The following is a 20190-nucleotide window of genomic DNA, read 5'->3' as shown; positions in this document are numbered from 1 at the left end:
GCAATATATTTCCCCCAAACTCCTTCCGGTTCCGGTTCCATTCCAGTTCCGGTTCCCGTTCCCGTTCCCGTTCCCGTTCTTCCTCTCAAGTTTCTCCCTTCTCCGGTCATACCCTCGATACTGGTATGCTTCCATCACCTCCTCCTCCTCCGCCTATCTGTTTATTTCACTCGAATGTGTATTAAATAACTTCGTCCGTTGCCGATTGCTTAATTTTGAAAGCCTAAATAAGGGTTTTCTAAGCCACTACTGTTTTCGCCGCTTCACTTTTTATATGCTTTGCATTGCTCAAGATTTTATTTCAACGCATTTTGTTAGTTTGCTACTTACGTTTATTCTTTATGCTTATTTTTGAATTCTATAATTGGTGTCCTATTCTTATTTAGACCAATATTTTGCAACACATATGCACTTGGAGGTACCAAGAGTGAGCCGAGGGGATCAATGGTGAAAACTACAAAAAACAATTGAGGTTTTCAACTATCGGGGGATTTGAGCATTTTCTTCCTTTTAAGAATAAATGATCTTGAACGTCATCACCCTTCTCGACCACTGGTCTCCTCGTTGCTACATCCATTCTTGATTTTTCAGCAAAGATTTGATCCCTTGTTGAGCTATCTCCAACTTCCCACGTGATACTTCCATTATTGAGACCTAAGGTCTCTTGCATTCCTGGAATTATGAAGCGTCCAACTGACTGAGGCAGTGCTTTAACATAAACCATTTTCTTGGCTATGGTCCTCAAGCTGTATGGTATGTGCTATTGATACACCTCCCTGCCATTGTATCCAGCACCTCCATCTTCTTGGATGCTCATGACACACCCCTTGAAAATGCAATAATACCCATAATTTTGGCACGCCATTACTATAAGGAAGGAAGTGTTACATCATCTATTTTGGTAGTTTTGAACGGCAGAGAGCTAATCCTTAAGTTGCATTAACCTGAATTCAGTCCATATAGCTGTGACCCATGAATTCAAGGAAGGCCGTTCACTCATTTTATTGACTGTCTTGGTAGATTGTGAAAACACTGAACCATCACTTGGCCTCCCTAGAATTAGGAAGCATTTTGTGCTTCAAGTTCAAGCATTACGTATAAAAACTCATGTTGCGTCTTTCTCTTTAATATCAGGCTCTAGAGTCTGGACCATATAGATGCTGTCTAAATTCTATATATTCTCTAGTTTTATTTACATTAATTCAGTTGTTGATTTTGCAGTTGTTTTAAAAGGGCTTGGTTTGTGCAACTTGACATCATCTGAAAGCTATGTTTTAAGCTTGCCAGCTTCTTTTATTGTCAAGATGGTATGGTAAATCATTAGTCAGAGACTTCCATGATCCATTATTGTGTTTTATAATAATTTTTTTGTTGCCTTAATTGTGCAGTATGAAATAACTAATCTATCAGATAGTGATGATGAGCTTAAGCCTGAGACTGGAACCATCACGAAAGTAGAGGCAATTGATTATAATGGTTTTCATCGTGAGAACATGTACTCAAGCCATATTAGGGTACGTCTCTTATAAATTATTGTCTTTTTTGTATGCTTTTAATGTTTACTATTTTTTTCATAACCATTTCTCTTGTCCGCCATATTGCTGCGTTCCTTGCATAACGCTTAACTTGTATGTGGAGATTATGATCAATGTTCATGGGGATTGTGCAAGTTGGTAGTGAGAGTAGATTGGTAGGATATGCTGTCTTGAGCAGCTGATTTACACCTGTGCAATTCAGTGACTGCTTGTTATTGCCCATCAAATTTCCATCAGTTTATATGGTCTAAGGCAATTAGATAGATTGGTAAAGGTCAGCTCCTCAATTTCTGTCTCAGTTGCATATGAAGTATCTTGGCGTTGGTGCTGCAGATCATGAACAGTTGAAAGGTCTTCCTCTATTATGCAACTAATCATTCCTAGTGAGTCAATAATTCTTGGATGATTGTGTTGTACAGAAAACAATGATACATAACCATGTATGGCTTGAAAATCATGTTCTTTGTGCAATACAAGGTACTGTGCATTCGGATTCATTGCTTATCTTGCAAACTTAAGATCTTCAACTAAAATCTTCAACACATGCACTATATGGTTGTTTTTGCTGCTTGTTTCCTAATGTCAGAGGCAGGAAATAACAAAGAGTGCATTTTGATTTTCCATTACATGAAATGATATTCATCGTCTTTCCTAGTTACATTCGCTGTCATGTTAAGTTGATCTCATTCACCACCGTGTCTTGCACAATCTGTAATTAAGAACATAAGGTCTATGATATAATAGTTTGACCTATTCTATGAAGCATTAATGCATCAAGTGGTTTGCAGCTGGACATGAATAATAAATAACATGCACATCTATGTGGCTATAATGGTATTTTATTCTTACATATTTTATATTAATAAGTTCTTACAAGTGTGTAATCATACTTCCTGTCTCCCCCATCTCCTCACATTTAACAACTCACCTTTTTCAGGACAATGGTGCGAGCTCATCTGGAAGCAATATAAGATCATCCCTCATAGGGATGGGATTCTCACTGGATCTTATTGAGAAAGCTATCAGACAAAATGGTAAGTTTAGCAAAAAACTAGACTTCTCTAGGGAGATATGGTTGAGCTTTGAGTCTGTATGATGGCATCTACTTTCATTGTAAAGTTTTTCTGATTTTCTGATGTTTTCAGGACCATGTTGAGGGGAATGTTTGATTTTTATCTGACATTAAATTTTATTTCTGTAATGTAGGTGAAGAGAATATGAATTTATTACTGGAGACTCTCCTTGCATATTCCGTAAGTCCTTGAAAATATACGATCTGATAATTTTTATATTTTTTTGGGGGGTCCTTTACTTTGGCCTATCTATGGCAGAACTGTTATCATCTTTTCTCTACTTCCATATTCCTTAAAAAAGATGCCTCTTCCATTCATGAAAGATTCCTGTATTTTCATTTTAAGATGTCCCATCAAAATAGCATGTTTCATTTTCGGCAAATTTGCAATCTAAAATTACACATTTACGCATTTTAGTTACAAAATACAAACTAGTGATTCTATTACTTTTGCTCCTTAAGATCCCTCTACTTTTCATCATTGAAGGCATCTTAAAGATGTGAGTAGCAGTCCCACATTTCTATCAAACAACTTGTACAGTCAATTATTGCAATTTTCATGGGTTAAAGGGAGTATGAAGTAGCATTTCACTTACTGTGAGCTTTATTTCTTTTCTCCCTGCCATCTTCATTTCTAATAAGCACCCCCTATGCTGGAGCTGGCAGGCATGTAACTACAAGTCTGCAACAACATTCACCCAGGTCAAAGTTAGCTTAGAGCCCTTGTTTTCTCACTCCACCTTTCTCTTTCTATGACACAATAATGCTTTCTTTGTCAATGTGACTTAAACTATCTTCACTAGGTGAAGACTTGTTCTTGTTGAAGATTTCTAATAGTGCTTACTGCTGAGTTGCCTTGGTATTATATTGGGCCTCTACATCCAATATGGGGATCACCATATTTGTCTCCTACAAGTGTGGCTAGAGGTGCACAAGGATTGGGCCTTAAGAGATCCTATATAGGCCAGAAGAAAAAGACCGGTCCGGGTCTTCGCCAAAAATTTAGGACCAAATCCAGACCAGCAGTCCTAACCGGTCCTTTTGGGATTTAAAACGAAGTATCAAATACATATATAAAGCAATGAAAACTGCAATTATTTTAAAAAATTCCTCGAAATTTCATTTAATTGTAAGAAATTATGATATTATAAACTAATTAATTCTTTTGACGTCTTCTTTTTTTATCTTCTCGTCATAGATATATTTATTCGCTTTTAGCCTTCTGTAAGTGATCAAATTGAGCGGTGTATATCCGGTATTCTTTCTAATTTGTGTTGCATGTTTGGTTTTAAGACACATGAAAAAACGGGGGACATATGTTTAAAATATTTTTATAATTTTTGCTTGCATTAATTTACTATTGAGAGTTCAAGGATGGGATATGAATGATCTTATCTTAACACAATAGGATCTTCAAACATCAAAGGCCAGATCATTGCATTCTGCTAATGGCTCAGTCCTGGACAAAGACGAGGAATTAGCTCAAGGTAGCGGAAAGAGGAAGGTAAACACTACCTCTTGACCTTGTTTATCTTTTTCTGCAGGACTGGTTCTTACTGTGAGAGTTATCTTTAACAGTTAATTATTGTTCTATAATAGTTTCTTCTAGGTATCTGTATGATAAGCAACTCTTTTTTTATTTGTTCGAACGATTTCCTCCATTGATATTCTTTCATTTAGTTTTGTTTTGGTAGGACACTTGCTATCATCAACCTAATAGGCAAATCACCAGGCGGTTGGTTGGTGGTCATGGTCTTATCATCTTAATCAAATAAAAGATTTTACCTTGTGGAATGGTTTGGTAAAAGGGACAGAGAACTGTTGAATTAGAAGTAAATAATGATTGTGAACTACTAGCGGGAAATACCTTTATAGACCATGTTTTTGTTGCCATTTTTTAGCTTCAAATAACTGACTGTTGACTTAGTTGAAAGCAACATTGTATGTGAAATCAACAGGCTCATTGTATATCACATTCAGAATCATCTGATTCTCTGGATTGCTTATTCGGTGATGAGAAGGATATAAGCAGTCGGAGCACTGTCCGTACAACTATTCCCTTAAAAGAGGTGAGTCTATGGTTGCTATGGTGTGTTCTCAGCAGAATTGTACTTGTGAGCCTCCGCTATAGTGTTGTGGATGTTTTCTTTTCATTAATATGCATAGAAACTAGTTCCTATATAGCTGATAATTAAATCTTATTCTCAATTTGTTGTCGATAATAACTTTTACACTCAACTAGATTTGAACCTGTGTAAGTCTCAAATATGCATGCGTTATCTTGAATAAACAATGTCACCAATCCAGAAAAGCACACACCCAAACACAGGTTCCAAAGTGCACCAAATGGTTAAGCGCAAGCATACCAAATGCAAATTTAAACCTACTACCCACAAGTTGCATATTAGCAAGTCATCATGCCTAGTCTATAATTTTGCTAGTTTTTTAGCATAGCATGAGTCCGGTAATGTTGGTTTGAATGGATAAAAGATAAGTATGTGTTGGTGATATGGTACAAGGGTAGATATTGGAAAAAACTTGACAATTTTATTTAGGAGCTATTTTTCATGACCACCGGGAAGTGGATATCTTCAGTACAGAAATTATGAACATATGCATAATTTGATAGCTTTAATAGAATTTGACCTTCTCATTTGCTTGTGAAAGAGTGATATTAAAACCAAACGAAACGTAGTTGTATGATGTACGCAGACACCCGGGTAGAGTAGAGAGGCTATTTTCGTGACGACCCTCGCATACCCTCCTTCCGGAAAAGTTTTGTCCAAAAGTTTTTTGTAAGCTGCAAGGATTTTGAAAGCACAGTTGAGAGCACAAGGCAATGGAAAAATCACAAGGGTAATAAACAATTGCAACAGAGAGCACAGATGCAGGAACACTGCAGTTAGAATAGAACTAACTAAAATACTGAGACTCGTGAAACCAAGTACTAGGACCAGATCCCCTGACTCCAATCCTGCCAGGACAATGTTATCCTATCTGACTGCTTTCTACCCCTTCCCCATCTATAGTAGGGACTAGGCCCTATAAAAGTGTAATATCAAGTATGTCAAAATAACTCTCATATGATTCCTTTTTCTGGTTTGGCTGTGGTTGACTATCTACTTCTGGCACCAATAGTGAGGTTGCTTTTTCTTAGGAAGATCATTGCTATCATGATATTTCCATTTTTATGCTGTTTTGGACCCTTCATGTGATGTTTATGAATTTTTTTAATCTATGCAGGACCCCGATCAGTGTTGCAATGTTACTGAAGACAAAAAGGCATCTTTACTGATGATGAACTTCACTATGGAGGAAATTGAGTTTGCAATGAACAAATTTGGTATTGTAACTTCAATCGTTCTAAATCATACAAAACAAATTTTACCAAGTTTTTTTTATGCTAGTTATCTAATTCCATATTTCAATGTCACAACAACAACAAACAAGAAGCCTTGTACCAAACTAGTAGGGGTAGTTTGAATATGAGATTCCTGGCCTGTTTTTCCCACTTATATAGCAAAAAATCATGTGGCACAGAGGCATGAAATGCAGATATCATCTTGTGTTTGTTGACAGGCGAAGATGCTCGTGTTGACGAACTTGTAGATTTCATCTTTGCTGCTCAGATGGATAGTGCAGACGATTCAAACAAGAAACTTGAAACAAAGAGCGAGGTTTCTGAAATTTCATTTATCATGAGCTTTTCTCAGTGTCTTTTGTTGAACATTTTATCACGTTGTTTTACTTGTTAAAAGGATCATTGCACTGTTGAAGCACTGTTTTTTGTTATTCGCTGCAACTTAGTTCATCTCTTTTAGATTAATGCCTTCATTTTGAGGTAGCTGGAGCATTCTTACATTGATTAGTCGATTTCCATTAGTTCTTATGAAGCTGTTGCATAACATATTTTATCTCGGTAATGGTGTTTATTGCTTGTGTCTGTTCTTATGATTTCATTATTCACTATTTTGTATTTATATCCATTGCTATATTTTCTTATAGTGACAACATTGTTCATATTTCTGCTCTTATTCCATCTCCTAGAAGAAGAGTCACATTTATCTTGGAGTGTCAAAACGACTATTTTCAAGCTGTACTTCTTGAACTTTTATACATTTCCATTGTACTTTACCATTTTTTACCAATGTCTTTTGATATTCGCTTTTGGTTCAAAGGTAGTTGATCTCTCAAAATCAACCATAAAACCTATGATTTTCTTTTTTTCATATCTTCGTTTTTGTCCAAGGAGGGTTTATTTTGCTAATTTGTAGTGGTAATCAGATACAGAGAAAGGAACTGTCGCTTTCTATCATTTAAAGAATGAAGTTACATATTCATTACGACAAAAAATATCTCTCTTTCCTCTCTCTCTTCTTCTCTCTCTTTCTTTCTCTTCCCTCTTCTCTTCTTCTCCCTTTCTTCTTTCTCTCCTTTTCCCTCTTTTCTCGTCCTTCTTCTTCTTTGTCTCTCTCTTTCTTTCCCCTTGGGGTGCCTTGGATTCTGGTAGTTGAGGTTTCCTCCTACCCGAGCGCTTCATTGTTGCTGTTTTAGCGTTTTAGTGTTTTATCTTGATCTGGAGGGGTCTCCCCCCTCCCTATCAAAAAAAAATATCTCTCTTTGTTGCTGATAATTAAAAACATGAATTATTGCATACACAAATTCTGAGGTTAGATATTAAATGTCATTTCTGCAGTGATGTGCTAAAGTTTGGCATACATCATATTTACTTGTTTATCAACAGATGTTGTTGAATGTTTTGCCTAGACTATGTATAAATATTCATGTACAAGTCATGTTGTTTGCTTAAATACTTATTCAGCTTAAAATTAGCAGGATGCCACCACTGAGACCTTGTTTGGGACCATGGACAAGACACTTAGACTGCTTGAAATAGGCTTCTCTGAACAGGAAATTTCTGCGGCCATTGAGAAGTATGGTGAGTATATCTTCACAATATTTTACATTTTACTATAGTTGGATCTTTGCTTTAAATTTGAACATGGGAAACCAGGTTTGTGGTTCTATTTATTTGCTTGGGTAATTTATAATGGTGTCTTGAGTGGATATAAACTTGCAACATGGTGGAATCCAAAATGAAGTTGTAAGTAATAGGTCTGGTGTACACTAATACGAATTGATGGAATTGAACTAAAGGAATGAAAGCAAAATCACTCCAATGGCATTCGAGAGGCCATGGTCTCTCCCAGAACAAGGCTCAAATTACAATTGACACCAAAATTGAATGGCAAACAGAAAGCGCACCCCTCCCAACAAAAAGGGATTTCCGCTCATTATTGAAAAAGTAAAAATCCCAAAACAGCCCCTGGGCCTTATTCTAAACAGCACCCACTAAAATATAAAAATCCCACCTCATTTGCTGCTTCTTTTGTACGTGAACCTTAAAGGAGGTGTACCAACACTTCCCCCCAAAGAAAGCACCTTGTCCTCAAGGTGCTCATCAGGAAACCGCTGCAACAAGGGATCTAATAGTTCCCAAGAAGATTCAAATCTAATAAACCCTTCCATTTTACTAAGACTTCCAACTGCCCTGGATCCCCATTTGGCACTAAATGCACATATCCATCAAGTCCTCTGGTTCTGCTTGTAACACCATGTCATCCGAAATTTGCGAGGGAATGTTTTTAGCATTCACGCAACCTCTCATAGCTTGCCTCAGTTGCGATACGTGAAAAACTGGGTGGATTTTTACTCCATCCAGTAGTACTAATCTGTAGGCCATTTGGCCTATTTTTTAATGAGATTCTGTAAGGGCCATAAAATCTTGCTAGCAGCTTTGGGTTATTCCCCTTATTCAACGACTTCTGACGATAAGGGAGGGCACAATTTTAGAAAAACCCAATCTCCCACAACAAACTCAATTTCTTTGCGTTGTAAATCTTTTTGTTGTTTCATTCTACATTGGGCTTTCAAGAGATGCATTCTAACTTCATCCCGAATCTCATCCCTGGTCGTTAGTTCTTGTTCCACTGACTGTAAGTTCGAGGCTGTTGATTTATAACGTAGCAACGGAGGAGGGTCCCTTCCATAAAGCACTTTAAAGGGGGAACATTTTAAGGACGCATTATAGGACAATTCGGCCCATGCTAACCACTGACTCCTCTGTTTTGATCTGTCCGAGACCTAACACCGTAAGTATTGTTCCAAGCATTTGTTGACCACTTCGGTCTGACCATCGGATTGTGGATGGTAAGCAGTGCTGTAATTCAGCTTAGAACCTTGCAACTAAAAGAGCTCTCTCCAGAACTCACTGAGAAATACCTTACTCGATTAGAAACTATGGATTGTGGAATACCATGTAGCCGAATGATCTCCTTAACAAAAACGTCGGCTACGGATTGAGCGTCGGAAGGATGTTTGAGACCGAATGGACATATTTACTAAAACTATCGACCACTACCAGAATCATGCTCATTCCATTAGATTGTGGTAGCCCTTCGATGAAATCCATCGATATCTCTTCCTAGACCATAGTAGGAAGAGCCAATGGTTGTAACAAACCTGCTGGAGACCCACTGAGGTTCTTGTTCCTTTGACAAACCTCGCATTTCTTTACCTAGTCAACGATGTCTTTCCTCATTCCTACCCAGAAAACTTTAGCCGCGATACGCTAATAAGTGCGATCCTCTCCACCATGATCGCCTATCGATGAGCTATGGAATTCCTCAAACGATAGTGGGATCAACTTTGATTTTCTCGATAGAACCAATCTCCCTTTGTATAGCAATAAATCTTGTCTAAGTTCGAATCCCTTATGGGCTGTTGCATCGATTAACAGATCATATTTGATTTTTTTTAATGATCATCCTCGTCAATCTTTTGTTTCAAACTATCCCTTTGTCTCCATTGTGGACCACCCATGCTTGAGCACTCGACCACCTCTTTCTTTCGAGACAGAGCATCGACTGCCTGATTAGAACTACTCGGTTTATACACTATTGAAAATTCGTAACCCAAAAGTTTACTAACCCATTTATGATACTTCGGTTCAACTACTCGTCGTTCCAACAAAAATCGAAGGCTTCATTGATCACTACAAACGGTAAAGTGTCCACCGAGCAAGTACAACCTCCATGCGAACGGCGAATACAATCGCCATCAATTGCTTTTCGTAAACGGACTTTTGCTTGGCTCAAAGTCCCAAAGCTTGGCTGAAATAAGCGATCGGCTGCTCGTTCTGCATCAGCACAACCATCAATTCATAACTTGAGGCATCCATCTCAATAACGAAATCTAACGAGAAGTTGGGAGAACTGGGGCTGTCGACAACTTTTTCAATTCCGCAAAAGCACACTACGCCGCATCTGTCCGCTGAAAGTGGTTTTTTTTGAGCAAATCCGTGAGGAGCGGCCACCATTCCATACCCTCGTATAAACTTCCGGTAATAACCGGACAAGCCTAAAAATCCCCGTAACTCTGTGACCGTCATGGGGGATTTCCAATCAACTATGCCTCTGATTTTGGAGCCATCAACCTCCACTCCCTCACCTGAAATGACGTGGCCCAAATAACCTAGCTTATCCCGACCGAACTCGCACTTTTTTCTATTGGCGTAAAGGTTATGTTGAGATAAAATGTTCAGAACCACTTTGAAGTTCATAACTAGATTTGCTATAAACCAAGATGTCGTTGAAAAACACCAAAACAAATTTCCGTAATACGTTGTTGAACACCTTGTTCATCAGACCTTGAAATGTGGCTGGTGCGTTGACCAACCCGAAAGGCACTACGAGAAATTCGTAATGCCCTTGATGAGTACGAAATGCCGTCTTTCAAACATCCCCTTCTTCCATTCTGATTTGGTGGTAACCGGATTTCAAATCCAGATTCGAGAATACCCGGGCATCCTAGAGCTCGTCCAACAGCTCATCTATGACGGGAATTGGGAACTTATCGACCATCGTGGCTTTATTTAGTGCTCTGTAATCTATACAAAACTTCCAGCTTTCGTCTTTTTTCTTCACTAGCAGAACTAGGCTCGAAAAAGGGATCGAGCTAGGCCAAATAACCCCCACATCAAACGTTTCTTTTACCAACTTCTCTATCTCATCCTTTTAGTAGTGGGGATATCTATACGGGCATACATTCACAGGTTTTAGTCCCTCTTTTAAAACAATCCCATGTTCTCTTCCACGAATCAAAGGTAAACCTTGAGGCATGTTGAAGACTCGATCAAACTCGTTCAATAACGGCTCTAGCACCGATTCTTCTTCTTTTCCCGTCTCATCTCCAGTTTCACACGATTCTAACTCCACCAAAACACCATGTTCTTTCTGGATCACTTTTCCCATGGTCTTAAGTGACACTTTAGATCTGCCTAAAGTCGGATGTCCTTTCAACGACACCGATTTACCACCGATTGTGAATTTCATGATCTGATGCTTCCAATTTATGTAAGTGGCATCGAGTGACTCTACCCATTGCATCCCCAGTATCACATCACTATTTCCCAATTGTATGGGTATTAAATCTTTTACAACGTCCAGTCCTTGTATCATGAGTGTCACGTGCCTGCAAACGCCTTCCTCTTTCCATCGTGATTGTATACTCTCACGTCTCCTCTATTTCCAAATTCAGTTTCCCAACCACATCCTTTGAAATAAAATTGTGCGTGGCCCCACCGTCGATGAGGATTGTCACTTTTTGCTCACCAACGATTCCCTCCATTTTCATCGTTTTAGAATTTGTTAATCCTACCACGGAATTCAGATTTACTTACACCTTCTGACCTAAGTCCACATCATCGACCGTATTCAGAGATTTCTCTTCAGTTTCGAACCCTTCCTCCTCATTTGTGTCTTTCTGTACGAGAATGACACGCATCTCCTTCTTCTTACATCTGTGCCTCGGCGAATACTTCTCATCGTAACGATAACAGAGGCCCAGTGCTCGTTTTTGTTAGACTTCCTGATTAGACAATCTTCTAAATTCGGATCTTGATCTTGCTGATGAGTTACACGATGCTACCGATTGAGTAAACGTGTTACGAGCCTCTGATCCCACACTCGTGCTCTTCCTATTAGATATTGGAATTTAATCCCTGCTAATCAACTTATTCTTAACCTCGATCTTCGATGCCATCTCCATTGCATCACTTAATGCTATTGGATTCATCAAGTGAACATCCGCTTTGATTTTTTTTTCTAAGCCATTAATGAACTGGCTTAAGAAAACCTCCTCCACTATTCCATCTAGTGGAGCAGCGAACTCCACAAATTTGCGACGATACTCGTTGATGGTTCCCTCTTGTTCAATCGCCAGAAATTGCTCGCATAATGATCCAGCCGCCAATGATCTGAATTGACGTAGCGTCGTACGTTTCAAATCTTCCCATCTAGTGATCGGTTGTTGCTTGTGTTCCCACTGGAACCATTTTAGGGCATCTCCTTCGAAGGCAATAAACAACACATCTATTTGTTCCTCCTGATTCAAACGATTCAACGAAAAATATCGTTCGGCTCTGAGAATCCATTTGTCTGGATCAGTCCCATCGAATGCAAACGATTCAACGAAAAATATCGCTCGGCTCTGAGAATCCATTTGTCTGGATCAGTCCCATCGAATGCAGGTATCTCAAGTTTTCTTCCTTTCACGGCTAAAAAACGATTCATATTATATCCTTCCTTCTTCTTTCTCCCATTCGATCCCGACTAATCCTCACCCTCGGAAATCAGAATTGAATTCAACTTACTTGTTACCTTGTCCCATCTGCTCGATAATCGTCCGCTTCCCCTTTTCTATTGATCTGACGCTACTCTCCAGATCCTCCACCCTTATCGCCACACTATGGGTCGCCATCTCTGAATCGTTGCTGCTCTGATACCAATTTGGTGTACACTAATATGAATTGATGGAATTGAATTAAAGGAATGAAAGCAAAATCACTCCAATGGCATTCGAGAGGCCATGGTCTCTCCCAGAACAAACCGCAAATTACAATTGACACCAAAATTGAATGGCAAACCGAAAAAGCACCCCTCCCAACAAAAAGGGATTCCTACTCATTATTGAAAAAGTAAAAGCCCAAAACAGCCCCTGGGCCTTATTTTAAACAGCACCCACTAAAATATATAAAGCCCACCTCATTTGCTTCTTCTTTTGTACGTGAACCTTAACGGAGGTGTACCAAGGCCCTGTTTTGGGGTGGGGTGTGTGTTGAGGATTTAGGTTAATTTCTCTTAAGATGTCAAGCACACATTACAAACTCAAAATAGTATGCAGCTTGATTCACCCTCAAAAAAATTACCATATGATTTTGACTTCCAATATTAAAAACTTAGAGATGCTAAATTACCTGTACATCTCCGAAATCTTATTTTGTATCGTGTTCTTACCATATTATCTAATCATCCAGGATGCATCCTTATTTTCTTTTTTTGCTTTTGTCTAATTCTTCAACAAGAAATATTTATATTATTTAGTTAAATTTTGCAGCAGCATCAATTTATCACAGTTCATAATTGAATCGAATCAGCAGCAGTTAAAATATTAGCCATTTTTGTGAAAGATATTACCATTTAATTTGTCTTGTATCAGGTTCGGAGGTGTCCATATCGGAGCTTGCTGACTCGATTGTTTGCGATCGAATGGGTGGCCCTTGCATCAAGACAGAAGAGGTTGTCCTTTACCTAACTCAGGATCTCAGTTTTTCTTGTTTATTCGCTCATCGAGGGTGAGCTATGAAGCAACCTATAAGGTTACTTCTTTGTGACTGGATGGTCATGGGTTGGAAATGGCCTCTTTGGCAACTGCAAATGCAAGGCAAGACTGTATTCAAAGAGTTCCCTCATTCTGAATCCTCACAAAGTCCAGATGCCTTGGTGCACCATTTTTCTTTTCCACTTTCATCATCATTGATGAGTTTGGCCTTGTATTAAGTAGCATTGATCTTACTTAATGGACGTGTCTTGACTTTACAGGATCCTTTCGGAGCCAATTCCTGGATGACTGGAAATAAATTCAAGTCTTCATCTATGGGGGCAGAAAGAGTCTTAGATGCCAGTTTTTATAGTAATTTAGCATTAAGAACAGAAGAAAGTAGTCAGGCTGCTGCTTCTCAGATTAGAGACTTTGACATAGGTGACAGCTGTAAAGGAAAGCAGCCAAAAGAAGAAACTGCTGATGAACTGATTACTATACAGAGACCAAAACCGGAATTTGATGATTTGAATAGTTATTCTGGACCAGCATGCACTGTACCAAAACCTCCAGTGAGTTCCAAGGTATTACAGAGACAGCTCAAGTATAAAGCAAGACGTATGGCAGCAACTGGAGTGCCAAAACTGATCCAGCCTGTTTCATGTAGCAGTGTGGATCAAATGGTAGCCAAAGCTCCGTTATTTTTCTACGGGAATGTTATGAACTTGTCTCAGGATTCATGGGTCAAAATATCTCAATTCTTGTATGCAATCGAGCCTGAATTTGTCAACACTCAGTTTTTCTCAGCCTTGAGTAGGAAAGAAGGCTATATACATAATCTCCCAACCAAAAACCGGTTTCACATCCTGCCGAAGCCACCGATGACAATAGAAGAAGTGATACCACAAACAAAGAAGTACTGGCCATCGTGGGATACAAGAAAACAGTTGACCTGTATCAATTCTGAAACTATTGGAATTTCCCAGCTCTGTGATAGGCTCAGAAATATATTGATTGATTCTAAGGGACTACTTTCTGTTGAACAGCAAAAGGACCTTCTTCACCAATGCAGGAGCTTGAATCTCATGTGGGTGGGCCGCAACCGAGTATCACCCATTGAACCTGAATTGGTGGAAAGGATTCTTGGGTACCCGATGTATCACACTCGAGAAGATGGGCTCAGCCTAGGAGAAAGGCTGCAGTCTCTGAAACACTCGTTCCAAACAGACACATTAGGATATCACTTGTCTGTTTTGAAGTCTATGTACCCTGAAGGATTAACCTTGCTTTCAATCTACAGTGGAGTTGGAGGGGCCGAAATCACTTTAAACCGACTTGGGATTCGTTTGAAGGCAGTTGTGTCAGTTGAGCCGTCAGAGATAAAGCGTAAGATTCTGAGACAGTGGTGGGACAAGTCAGATCAGACAGGGGAGTTGGTGCAGATTGAAAACATTCAAAAGTTATCGAGCAGTAAGCTTGAAAGTCTGATCAAGAAGTTTGGTGTTTTTGATTTTATCATATGCCAAAACCCGTATACATACGCTCCGAAAAGTGTTACCATGGCTGCTGCAGAAACTGAGAGTTTTGCAGGGTTGGACTTTTCACTGTTTTATGAGTTTGTTCGTGTTCTGCAACGAGTTAGGAGTGCAATAAAGACCAGGTGATTGTTATAAATCAAGAACCTTGATTGGGTTAACGTGTAAAAGATGTTAATATAGAATGTTGGTGTTTACAATATGCAGTTGATGAAGGTTGTTGCTGCAGGATGCATCCATCCACTCACCCAAAAGAAAGGTATCCCTTATGTTCATCTCTTCTTTTTTGTAGATTCATCATCTTTTAGAAGGTGGTTAGTACTTATTATTATTATTATTATTATTATGTGATGTGACTTGAGATAGAAATCTTTTTTTCTATATTTAGAAATGAAAAAGAATATATCATGTCTATGCGGTTTTCTAGTATATCATTTACTTGTTTGAAATAAGGTTTTTGTATCTTTTCCAACAGAATACTACTATTTTTATATTAAACCATAAAATGGATCATCTTACTTTGCTTTGATACAAAAGCATAGAAGAGGCCCAAATGGCTTTTCCTTTTTAAGCCACCAGAATTTGTAAAACGTCTTTTTAGGTTGGGAGTTATATCTTTTTCTTAATATATATTAGAAGTGTATATGGGCAATGCAGTGCAATACCATCTACCTTTATTTCATCTCTCGATTTATATTGTAGATATATGTGGTTTTAAGAAAAGGAGATACTTGTTTGTTAATTATATTATAGAGTACATTGGCATGGTTCAATTTTTATCTTGTACATTTGGTTATGATGTAGTTTTTTGAAACTTAATAAATTGTTGTATGATATAATAAAATTATTGTATGTGAATAAAAATGCCAATATTGAGAATTTGATAGAAATATATCAATTTGGGTGTCGAATAAAATATCTTTTTTTATATAATTTGTTTAATTAATTTTTTTTTATATTTAAGATAAAAAGTTTTTTTTAAAATGGAGATATATCTATGGGTTTTCAAATCTGTGAGTTCATATGTTAAAGATATTTAAAAAAAAAAATTTGAGCTTTTATTTTTATTGTTTAAAAGAAGGTAAAATATGAATGTTATAGAAATTAAAAGATTTCTATATAGACAATAATTTTAATATTTATAATATTGAAAATTCAAGATTTTTTAAGAAATAAAACTTAAAGAAAGTTGGAGTTTATTTGATATTTTAACTTGTTAATTACTCCATCTATTACATATAAGGCAATGCTGGACATTAGAAAATAAAATATCTGTTAAATAATCAAATGCTTTTCAATATGTTATATATAACGAAATTATTGATAGGTAAATGGAAAGGATAAGAAAGAAAAGAAATTATTGATAATTTTTAAGAAAAATGGAAAGTTATATATGACTTATCAAAATTAGAAAGCGAGGGTACAACAAGAGATCAATTATTTAGGGGCTGTTTGATAATTGCTGAATGGTTTGGTGTAGAATGATTAAGAGACTCTCATGATATAGTGCAAAATGAAATATAATTGTTTGGTAATTGTGTATGATGAAATTAGGGCTCTTGATGGTTAAGGGGGATCCAGGATACAAAATCATTTAGAGGATTTTAGAACCATTAAGAGACCAAATTTTTTTTTTTTTTTTTGTCAAACAAGATTCACCTCTTAACTATTCAGAGGTTGTTTCTTAATGGAACTATTAAGAGGTAAACAAACAACCCTTTACCTTGATTGTAACTCAGAATTCTCATTCCAAAGCCAGCCTTTACAAGTGGATGTATACTCATTTATGTATAAGGTGAAAAATCAAATAAGAATTATAAAAAGTAATCTCAACCATTCAATTGTTCATATATGGAAGAAACAAACAAGTGTATATATATATATATATATATATATATATATATATATATATTAAGTATAAAATGGTCCAAAGAAATGTATTTCAATTAAGTTGCTTGAAGTCAGAGAAATGGAGATTGAAAAGTGAACCTAGTATGCATGTATATATGTAGACAAGTACATAACATATAAAGGAGAAATTGGAGCCTCATCACGCAATAAGGATGGGCCCTACACTAGGCTAATTGATCCAACAACACAAGGGACACAATTAAACTACAACCTAAAAGTACCCCCATTGAATTCAGATATATGGCTAGGTATTGGGCTCTATACAGTATTAATAATAATAATAATAATAAACTCTATAGATATCTAAATCAAACTACAACTTAAATTGAATTCAGATATACGATCAAATGCAGCCATATTCAACTTTATCTGATATCGACTGTGGCATACCATCTTGTAAACAATCAATTGGAGGTATGGTAAGGGTCTCCTGCACTCCATAAGCATTCCAACAGAAAGGATCATCCACCAATTCCCCTTCATATGGCAACAACTCAACCTCAGACATGCTTATGTTGGTGCAAGCTACACTGTCACTGCAAGCAAAATGGATGGGAGGGCTTCGCACATCATACGTTCCCTTTATGTTCCTGAACGAGATGTCTCTGACATACACGGCTGACGTTTGGTTTACACAGTTTTTATTTGAGCAGTAGTACTGGTCTATGATCACACAATTCCTCACATTCTCCATTTGAATGTTCTCAAAAGCGATCCCTGTGACCGACCCTGCCCCACCCTGCCATGTCTTGATCCGAACCCCATTATCAGAATCATGTATCACGGCATTGCGTACGGTTATGTTAGAAACGCACGCCTGGGAGTTGTGTACCCCAAGGCTCCCAATGCTGCACCAACCATATATACATCATTTATTACCATATATCTATATATATATATATATATGTATATATTAGATGTCAATTAAGTAACAAAGAAACTATAATATATATATATATATATATATATTATAGATATATATGTATATTAGATGTCCATTAAGTAAGAAAGATGCAGAAGAAGAAGAATTTAATTACCTGATCCCATGACTAGGCCCACAAGTGACACCCTCTATATCAACATTTACACAACCAGGTCCAATTGAAATGCAATCATCCCCTGTAATATATAATTCATTATCATTCTTCCCAACATATTTTTATCTATCTAATACTTGATAATTAATTAATTAATTGATTTAATCCGTAAAACATATACCATTGCTTATCATTGAATTGTAGATGCCCACAGACTTTGTGTTCTCAATATGGATTCCGTCGGTGTTGGGGCTAAGTTTAGGAGAAGAAATAGAGAGTTTATCAATGAGTACCCCTTCACATCCGTCAAATTTCACATGGAACATAGGACTATTTTGGATGCGTAGTCCAGTCACTGCCAAATTTGAGCTCATGAAGAACCGAATTAACTGAGGACACAAAACACCCTTAATTAGATATATATAATTAATACACATCAAGGGCCTAATTAATTAAGTGTGAAATTAAATAATTACTAGCTACTACTTACTGTAGGGCTGTCACATGGTCCTGGCAATGTTGAACCATTGGGACCCTGAAATAAATCACATTTTGTTATATACATGAATCACTTATATATATATATGTATATGTATATATATATATATATGTATATGTATATATATATATATGTATATGTATATACGGGGTACAAGTACATTCTTTCAGATCTAAAAGTTAATCTAGTAAAGAAAAATATAAAGTACGTAGAAGGTTGATTACCCTATGAGGCTTGCAGGGGAGTTCCCACCAGTCTTGACCATTGCCTTCAATGGTACCAGTTCCAGTCAAACTCATATTATCAAGCTTATAGAACACCAACCATTGCTTGTAGCTATCTTTCTTTGGCCAACAGTCGGGACCGGCTGGTGGCATTACCACCCCATCTACCTAAATTTTCAAATACACATTCCAAGTCAATAAAGAAGACATTGTTAGTTTGATGTATGTGGTAGCTAGTGTTGTAATTTTACATATATGAGATTAGTTGCATTTTAGAAAGGAAAGAAAAGAAAAGGAGAAGAAATATTAATTACTTGAAAGATAAGTCCTGGTTTGCAAGGTCCAGAGAAGATTGTAGAGGTTATGATGAAAGTGCAACCAGATGGTACTAAAACAGTCGCTGATTCCACAGCACAAGCTTCCTTCCAAGCAGCTACGAAAGCAGCAGTGTCATCTGTGGACCCATCTCCAATGGCACCATAATCCTTGACATCAAAAACACAATTAGGAGCAGCAGCATCACCATCACCATCACCATCGCCTGGGTCGGTTACTGGTGATGAAACCGGGTCAGAAGGAACAGATGGAGGTGGAGCCGCCTTCTGGTTCTTGTGGTAATGATATCTTCCTTGCACTACATTCATGGACAGAAGTAGCAGTAGGAGGGTAAGTAAGAAAATGTTTTTGAAGATGAAGATGACCATCTTCATTAAATGAAATTGTAGTAGCTAGTGTTAGTTGTCCGTAAGAAATGGAAGTTGAGAGAGTATAATGGTTTTGGAGAGTGGCTCTTGTCATTTATTTATACTAAATGAATGAATGAATAAATAAAAGCTAGCTAGCTTCATGCAACCAAAAATTAAAGGAGGTCGACAGGTGTCAATACCACGATGGTTTGCCTTTTCTTTTTCTTATTTATTTAATTAATATTAATAATAATAACAACATGTACAGTATCCATCAATCAGACTTGGTGAAGTGGCCTCTCGAGTCTCCATATAGAATTTAATAGAATGAAATTGGCTCATTCATCAATGCATGCTGTATATACCAATTAATTCAACTTGATCATTTAATTTTATGAGTTTAAACACTTAAATTAATTAAGATGTTGATGGGATAGTTTCCAGTGTTATAGTTTATATATATATATATATATATATATATATATATATATATATATTCTTGTAGGTAGGCATTTAAGATGCCATTTGTATTTTAATTTGTGTCAATTCCTCATCAACACAGTTAATTTAATTCCCAAATCTCATGTAATAAAAATAAATTAAATAAAATAACTATGTACATATTTTGATGTGATTAATGGAACATCTAAGTAAAAGAAATTTATATAATATATATATTCTTGCTTTACTTCCCCTAATTAATTTACTTATTATTATTATTATTTAAGTGTTATATATATATATATATATATATATATAATCATAGAATAGTATAATGGTATATAAAAAAAGTTAATTGCATGAGTATTTGAAATTAAAATGAATGAGATGATATAAAAAATAGATGCCACGAGTAATAGATATGATTTAGAAGTAAAAGAAAAGGTTCAAGTGGCATTAAATATAAAAGTAAAGGAAGGAAGGAGGGAATATGAATGAATATATGGTAGGTTTTTGGTTTGTTATGTTCACACAATTAATCCGTCATGTAGTATATGATTCTACATGTTTGTGTGGTAGCTATAAACGTAT

The 20190-nt window shown here is 36.9% G+C and overlaps 2 protein-coding genes across 7 annotated transcripts; one reads left to right on the top strand and one right to left on the bottom strand.

The window, feature by feature from the left end:
• Positions 1–69: 69 nt before the first annotated feature.
• Positions 70–18924, top strand: LOC112518948 (probable inactive DNA (cytosine-5)-methyltransferase DRM3). 6 transcript variants are annotated; one of them, XM_025126757.1, is made up of 13 exons: positions 70–123; positions 1222–1307; positions 1389–1514; positions 2473–2569; positions 2742–2788; positions 4016–4111; positions 4566–4676; positions 5851–5950; positions 6187–6284; positions 7441–7546; positions 13165–13244; positions 13548–14926; positions 15009–15214. In XM_025126757.1, exons 2-13 carry the CDS (start codon positions 1305–1307, stop codon positions 15010–15012), a joined length of 2247 nt encoding a protein of 748 aa, XP_024982525.1. In that variant the 5' UTR covers positions 70–123; positions 1222–1304; the 3' UTR covers positions 15013–15214. The 6 variants fall into 6 exon arrangements, with proteins under 6 accessions (XP_024982525.1, XP_024982526.1, XP_024982523.1 ...); XM_025126758.1 differs by having other exon boundaries at positions 78–123; positions 1207–1307; XM_025126755.1 differs by lacking the exon at positions 70–123 and adding an exon at positions 18885–18924 and having other exon boundaries at positions 276–1307; positions 15009–15060.
• Positions 16774–19237, bottom strand: LOC112518949 (polygalacturonase At1g48100). Its single transcript, XM_025126760.1, has 6 exons — positions 18787–19237; positions 18473–18640; positions 18240–18284; positions 17931–18138; positions 17750–17831; positions 16774–17560 (listed from the first exon to the last, which is right to left on the bottom strand). Exons 1-6 carry the CDS (start codon positions 19180–19182, stop codon positions 17056–17058), a joined length of 1404 nt encoding a protein of 467 aa, XP_024982528.1. The 5' UTR covers positions 19183–19237; the 3' UTR covers positions 16774–17055.
• Positions 19238–20190: the final 953 nt, after the last annotated feature.

This window comes from Cynara cardunculus (genome assembly GCF_001531365.2).
Source record: "Cynara cardunculus var. scolymus isolate 2C chromosome LG 10, CcrdV1, whole genome shotgun sequence".
Taxonomy (NCBI): Eukaryota; Viridiplantae; Streptophyta; class Magnoliopsida; order Asterales; family Asteraceae; genus Cynara; species Cynara cardunculus.
Note: the sequence above shows the minus strand (reverse complement) of the source record. Positions and strands in the feature narration are given on the sequence as shown.

Bases quoted from the DNA above. Each gene is read 5' to 3' on its own strand.
- LOC112518948 (XM_025126755.1), top strand. From the start codon at position 1,158: ATGCTGTCTAAATTCTATATATTCTCTAGTTTTATTTACATTAATTCA. The intron at 1,515-2,472 runs GTACGTCTCTTA...CACCTTTTTCAG, and splicing joins TGTACTCAAGCCATATTAGG to GACAATGGTGCGAGCTCATC. The intron at 2,789-4,015 runs GTAAGTCCTTGA...TTAACACAATAG, and splicing joins AGACTCTCCTTGCATATTCC to GATCTTCAAACATCAAAGGC.
- LOC112518949 (XM_025126760.1), bottom strand. From the start codon at position 19,182: ATGAAGATGGTCATCTTCATCTTCAAAAACATTTTCTTACTTACCCTC. The intron at 18,285-18,472 runs GTAATCAACCTT...GATTTATTTCAG, and splicing joins TCCCCTGCAAGCCTCATAGG to GGTCCCAATGGTTCAACATT. The intron at 17,561-17,749 runs GTAATTAAATTC...TGGTTGGTGCAG, and splicing joins GGGCCTAGTCATGGGATCAG to CATTGGGAGCCTTGGGGTAC.